This window comes from Plasmopara halstedii, assembly GCF_900000015.1.
Source record: "Plasmopara halstedii genome assembly, contig: Scaffold_444, whole genome shotgun sequence".
In the NCBI taxonomy this organism is placed as follows: Eukaryota; Oomycota; class Peronosporomycetes; order Peronosporales; family Peronosporaceae; genus Plasmopara; species Plasmopara halstedii.
The window spans coordinates 802,416-809,528 of NW_020187364.1; the positions used below are offsets into that span (position 1 = coordinate 802,416).

The 7,113-nt window shown below is 46.2% G+C and overlaps 1 protein-coding gene across 1 annotated transcript; it reads right to left on the reverse strand.

Annotated features, from left to right (window-relative positions):
- Positions 1–2,866: 2,866 nt before the first annotated feature.
- PHALS_10122 (uncharacterized protein) lies at positions 2,867–5,021 on the reverse strand (the record flags this gene model as incomplete). The annotated part of the gene is made up of 2 exons (XM_024725491.1): positions 2,867–3,127; positions 3,195–5,021. The coding sequence occupies 2 exons, from the start codon at positions 5,019–5,021 to the stop codon at positions 2,867–2,869; spliced, it is 2,088 nt and encodes a 695-aa protein (XP_024576263.1).
- Between the last annotated feature and the right edge of the window lie 2,092 nt (positions 5,022–7,113).

A 7,113-nucleotide genomic window follows, 5' to 3' on the forward strand; every position in this document is an offset into this window, starting at 1 on the left:
ACACTCGTGAGGAATATGGCTTCCGCTCGGGGGATCCCACTACAAGCGAAAGACGAGAACACTGAATCGCTGAACGTCTATGTGATCGGGTCCCCGGTCACTACACAAGCTGATAGACAAACGAAATTCTCTCCGAGCTCGCTTCTTGGTACCTCAGAATTCCCAATGGATAGGTTCAACTTTGCGCTGAATGAGGAGGCGCTCCTGTACACGCGATGCGGACGATTCCTGTGGTACTCGCCGCTGGCAAAACCGCTGCAGACGATAATAAACTCTCTGAGCGATGGGTGCAGCGGCAGTGGAAACTTTCCTCGCAGTCTAACTTACAGCAGAGCCACAAGGATGTTGACGTGCGCGTGGAATGCCATCGTCAGTTTGAGTTTGCCAAACTCAAGGTGTAACACCGACATCATTTGCCCTGCGACTTATAGATTAATTTATTGCGCTCTCACAAGCTCTGTGGTCTCTCACACGGGTGAGTCTGCAGCCACAGCAGCTTAGTGTCTTAGATTGAGCTCATGGCCCTTCGGCTTCCATGGCTATTGCCGAGAAGCGCAGAACGTACAACGACGCGGAACGTCATGATACCTCTGATCATAAGAGGTGTCCACTGAGCCGTCCCGCCGAAGTGGCACCTCGAAACTCCCACGAGATCTCGAAGGCTAGGTATCTTCGCCACTTCACAAGATATTGGTTTTGGCCCCGTCGACGACGTCGACCCACAATACCTTTTACTTGATAGTAGACGCCATTGTTTCTGTCGTGAAGAGTCTGCGGCGGACGATGGCGACTTGGTCGATCGCCGCCGGTGACTCGCGATGCTTGTTGAGCTCTTAAGGACAAGGCTCGTCAGGATTGGGACTCCGCTGAGCATCATGCTGAGGTCGCATACCGCTGCGCAAAAACCCTCGAGAGCTTCGAGCACTTAGTGCACCCACCCGACTGCCTCACGTTGAAGACTATCGATCTATGTCGAAGCGGCTCCTAGCCGTCGATCAGACGAACACGTCACTTCGTGCGATGGTGAAGGGCCTGGTGCCGTTGGAGAAGGAGTTCGTTGCATTATATACTAAAACCAAGTTGCTAATTCAGCTTCTGGGTGGTCGAGCGCATGTTGGCGTCGCCCCAACACCAACGCCTTTTGCGTTCACTTGCGCCGGATCCCGGTGTGGCTTAATCAAGCCCACATAAAACAACGGGTGGGTGCGCGTCGTTTCAGGAGGTTTAGTGCATACGTATCACCTCGCTTGGCCACGGCCTTTTAAGGTCCGATAAACGTGGACTGAGCTTAGTCCACAAGCCAGAAGAAACTGCATGTGAAGGAAGATTTTAGCATTTAATAAACCCGATCTTCGACCACAACGTTTTCAACACTTTTCTGCTACTTCCACCTCCATATTCTTTCTGCATGTTTTCGGTTTCAGCCATCGCATCGCAAACGTGACGTAAGATACTCAGTCTGGAAGGCAAGAAGTCATCGACTGCTTTACGATCAATGAGTGGGCTGACATCTACTAGCCACTTGGCTATTCCTCCTCCACCAAACCCCTGACATGAGATGACGGCGTCAGCGAGACGCGAAGCTGAACGAGTCCGTTCACGTAGAACAGCGTTTGGCCAGTAAATGAATGCACTGCATTGTTCAGTGCGAACTCCACAAGTAACAGAATGGCGCTCCAGCACCTCGGCGTCTCAGCACAGCCGCTGCAAAGAACGTCTTCACCAACGCGAATCACTGGCTTAGTTTGACCATCGGTCTGCGGATGACCCGCTGTTCACATAGTCCACTTGGTGCCCAGCACCTTAAAGATCGTCGACCAATACTTCTCAGTGAAGCGGTGGTATCTGTCAGAGCCAATTGACACCGGGAGTTCATGCTGTCGAACGACACGATCCACAAACAGCGTCGCTGTACCCACACCGTCGATGATGTCTAGCACCGCCGCAAGTTGAGTCATCTTGCTCAAACAGTGGACGAAGGTCACGTACCCGTGTTGCCCACGGAGTACGGCAGGCCAAACACAAAGTCCAAACTCGTAGACTGCCAGGAGAGTACCAGCAGACTGGCCAGCGGCACCGCCGCATTCGGAAAGGGTTTCACCCTTTGGCATACGCACATATGTGTTCGTCCATTCGTATAGTTTGGACCACCAGTAGTGGTCCAGACCTATCGATCAAGGTTAGATACTCGTTGAACGCATCAGTGTAGCGCGCGTGCGGCCCAGAACATCTAAGGGCATCACAGGTCTGTTATTGCCTCCAACTTCCTTTGGTTTGATTACCCAAAGTCCCTCTAAGAAGTCCACAAACCTACCAAAAATGGTAAGCGGAACTATTTAGCACGCGGAGGTCTCGTTCGTTAACGGAATTAACCAGACAAATCACTCCACCAACTAAGAACGGCCATGCACCACCACCCATAGAATCAAGAAAGAGCTCTCAGTCTGTCAAGAATTCCAATTAATGCAAACCTGTCGACGTTAGGTTTGCGAGGAAAGCGTTTTATGCGGATCACAGAAGATAAGCGGGGCAATGTTGTATTGAATTTATAAGCAATATACTGTAGTTATTGCTAAAATCAGATCAGGTACGTTAGTATTTGCCATTGTACCGAGCAGCCGATGCTTTAAGAACGTGCGTCGTGCCGGCGCGAAAGTTAAAGCGGAAGTCCATCTTAAGAGTTTCTCGAGATATTGATAATGATAGTAGCACTATGTCGCAAATTAAAAAAATTGTTGGCCCTTGCACCCACCGGCTTCTACATCAGATATCGAGGTTACTCTACAGTAAAATTTAATCTTATGATGAGTTTACTTAATTATGACAGAGTACTAAAAATTACTAAGAAAAATTTAAATTTTCACACTTATGACCCATGATTAGTGCTCGAAACGCATTGATATGCAGATAATACTGAGTAAAGGTCGCTACTCTTGTGTTTCTTGTTGCGTGCATTGCCGGCAGCAGTCGGTTTAGTGCGACGCTTTGTTGCTGCGCTGATGCGACCATCCACACGGGGCGTCGTTTCATGATTTGGTGCAGCATTTTCGTCTCTGGTATCCAAAGATTTGTCATTGCTAAACGAAGTGAAGACGAACCCCTTGGATGACGAAGTACTACCGCCAGTCTGCGAGTGCAACATATAAAAATTATATCAACTGCAAAAAAGGAACCCGCAACAGAAACCGACGTACCGAATCCGTGCTAAACAGTTTGCAATGTCCAATAACGCGACTAAAAGACGAAGAGCTCTGCGATGCTGACGTGAGGGTGCCAAACGAGTGGAGCCGGCCAACCGTTGATATCGAAGGCTGTTTGTGACCAAAAACATTGACGTCTGTGCGGTTCATCATGAGCATAACTTCTTGCGAGTCTTTGTCATCTTCCAATAGAAAATTGGGCATTGCCTGATCGGAATTAACATTTGGATCATCCTTCTCGTTTTCGAGTGCAATTTGACGTTTTAGATCTTTCATTCGTTGCATTCGACGATTGATACGAGCACGCTCCGAAAAAAGTTTGATTTGCAGACGCTCTCGTTCTCCGTCTGAATCGAAATCGTCATCATTACTGTCATTTGTCTTGCTATCGTCTTCATTCTCATCATCACTCCCTGATTCAGAGGACGTTACGTAAATTTTCGGCTGGTTTTGAAATCGTTCCCGTAGCATCCGTTCCATTTCCGCCTCTTCATCTTCTTCTTCATACTTTTCATCGTCATCTTTACTCGTCTTTTTTTTGCCATTCTCTAAATCACTGACTTCCTCATCAGATTCCAACAATCCCAAGCGAGCAGCTTCAAATTTGTTTCCATCAGCAGCTACTAATTCATCCAAGTTAAAACGACCACGAGCTTCTGAAGTCGCATGCAAACTCGAAAATGCACGGCGATTGCGACCAAATCCTTCTTTGACATTGCGCATCACTTCTTTCACCTGTTGCCGATCTTCATCTTCCTGTTCTCGACGAAAGATTTCATCCAGATCTCGCTCTTCTGCGCGTTCGTCGTCCGAAAGCTCATCCACAATGTGATCTAAATCATCTTTTCGTAATTTTAATGCATTACGTTCTTCTTCCGCTTCTTTCGACTCTTGTGTCTTGGCTTGAGGCACTCCAAATCCAAAGTCGCCAAGACCACCGATATTCAAAACATCTTTTTCATCCTCTTCCTCAGCTTCCGATTCCACAAAATTGTCTCGACGTTTGTCTCGCATGTTTTGCATAGCCTCAGCACGCAATAACTTGCGATACCCAGCAGCTTTGTCTCTCGTGTTTGCCTCATGGCCACATGTCGTCGTTTCCATTGCACGTTGGTCTTGCATCTCGTCGATTTCATCTTTTTCATCCTGTTCACTGTCGGCTTCGTTGCCATCGTCTTCAGCTACATCCGCTTGTTTCTGGATTCGATTGCTTTGTTGATCCACCTCAGCTCTCTCGTTTACTTCTTCTGTTGGGTGCAGCTCCATAGCATCCGTAATTTCAGACACCACCGACACTTCTTTCGGTGTATCTTCTTCAATAGTCTCCACAAGATCTATTTCAACACTTTGGTCTTCTTTTTCTTCCTTCTCTTCCTTATCTTCTGCAACTTCTTTCTCCCTGTCGCGCTCATCTAATGCCTTATGATGCTCTTCATATGTTGCATAACCAAACATCGTAGCCAATGTTTGTGCACCTTGCTGAATCGCTTGTGTCCGGAGTTTTGACAACAAGTCCAGTTTCTTGCGTGAGGCAGTAGTTGTTGCGGCTGCAACTGGCAGATTAAGTGCTTTACAACTAGTCGTGGACTTTGCTACTGAGACTTCGCGACGCCGCTGATGCAAATGCTGATGTTGTGCGCGCTGGGCCTCTTTCTTTCGGCGCAATTTCTCTAGCAGCGCACTTTTGGCGGATTCGAACTCGGACTCGACTGGCTGTGCGCTAGCACTCTCCAAAACGCACTCGACGGCCATACGCTGCGTAATGTGCGTCGCCTCTTGAAGCAAAAGCTGCGTCTCCAGTGCTAATTCACTACCACTCATGATCAAGACAATTATAATGAGGCGCTTCAATGCGGGACGTCTTCCCGCCAATTTTTGGCGACAAGACAAGCTACATTATAAAAAATTGATTATATTCGTTTTTTTTCTTAGAATTTCCTGATTAGATTTGCTCCGTTCTAAAAATGACTACATTCCTCGAAGCTATACTCTTTTAAGCTCTGAATCTCGGTGGCATCGAAATCTGTCGAGCATATCAAACGAGGAGAGACGTGTGACCGTTATAGACTTTACTGATACATGTGGGGCTCACTAAGGGTGAGTAATCATAGCACCATACTACTGTGCACGTTTACCTTGACCTCTGCAAATACAATATTAAACGTTTTCACACATTTGTACAATTGTGAATATTTGGAGTGGGGTATCAGGTATTAAAGACAAGTGTACTACTGGAAAATAGATGCTTAGATTTAGCTTCATTACATAATTACCAATCATATATCACTCTTGAAATGGCAGAGCAAATTACTTTGGCACTTCAGAGTCTCTCAATTTTGCTTTTGGGTGGCGACATCAGTCTCTGAGCGAAGTATACGCGGACTCTTTTGACTCAAAGTTTTGTCGGTGGCGATCCTTGTAATCAAGTCGACGATCGAGTCGTGAAGAACTGTATCCCCTGTAAGGATGGAACATGAAATATTTAAGTATTATTTGAAGAGCAGTTGGGCACACCCAGGAAGCTTGTGTCTACTGCTGGCCCTAAGGGGATCAGAAAGCTGGTGATCCACGTGCCTAAGGCGTCGCCCGGGGGCTTTTTGCAAAAGAGTTGCCGTGCACTTTGGGCAAAGAAAGCATAGACTCTTGGAGCCCGCATTGGCAAATGGTTAATGGATAGGTTAGAGCGCAAGTGCCAGGAGCGGAACCGATCGCCTCTGAAATAACAGAAACTATTTTTTCTATCTAGAGCGTACAAGTATTTTTCCATTTGATGAATAGAACAATACGTTTTATATTACTCATTATATAGTGCCATTTTTACGTTCACGTAACAGCACACATATTAATAAGATTATTTAAGGAGCTTCACCATCTTCATAGGCCCCGACTTTCCAAACTCATTATTTATTCTCAGCAACATCAATTCAAATGTGATTTTCAAATGGCTGTAACTAATTGTATATAACACAAGTGTATTTTTTGTGTAGGGATCAGGTACAAAATGGCAGACCTTGTAACGGGGTTACGCGTACCCTGGTAATAGGGGGGGTCACACGAGATGTGCATGGTGTTACTGCACCCAAACAAGAATACGGTATGTGGCTAGGTAGCCAATAGTTATGCATGTATTTAGCTTTTTACTATATAAATTTAGTATATTTAGGAAAATCTGAACATTTAAATTTAGACGGCTTTGTCGCAAATAACAATAAATAAAAATCAGTGTAAAACTCTAAACGGAAGAGTAATTAGCCTTGGATTAAGGCAATAATTACTCTTGGAGTATTACGGATAACAAGTACACTGTGGTGTGTGTTTGTTCTCCTCGTCTATCCAAATATGAACGCACGTTAGTACGATACGATACTGGTATGATGCTGGTACGATGCTGGTATGATATCCTATGTGTAGTGTATGTGTTGTTCACTGATTGGCTTAAAGTAGCAACTCGTTTGTGAACTAAGTACCAAAGGATATTCACTTTGGAATTTATCCTTCTACCACTCAAGACTCTTCGGTCAGCTCTTCCCTACAGCTTCATTTGCCCTACACTTCTCATATGGAGTAAGCGGATTGCGATCTGCTAACTCGTACTTATTCTAAGTATATAACGAACGGTCGGTGACCTAAATTGCGCTTTCTCGAGCGCTAAGCAATGGCAGCCCCGCTGCATTTGGTAGCACTTGTAGCCAATCTACTCCTGAGTCGTTTAGACTGATCCTCTGTGAGATAAGAGGAATTCTCCTCTTTGCCCCAGGGCATGCAGGACGGGCTAAACAAGATGATATCCTATCTTGGCCCTGAGGACGTGCAACACCTTGTGGCGCAAGACCCTGAGGCAATCGGTGCGCGTCTAACGCGCTGCTAGAGCACCTACAGCAGAAGATGTCTGCATCATTTGCGTCTATGACGC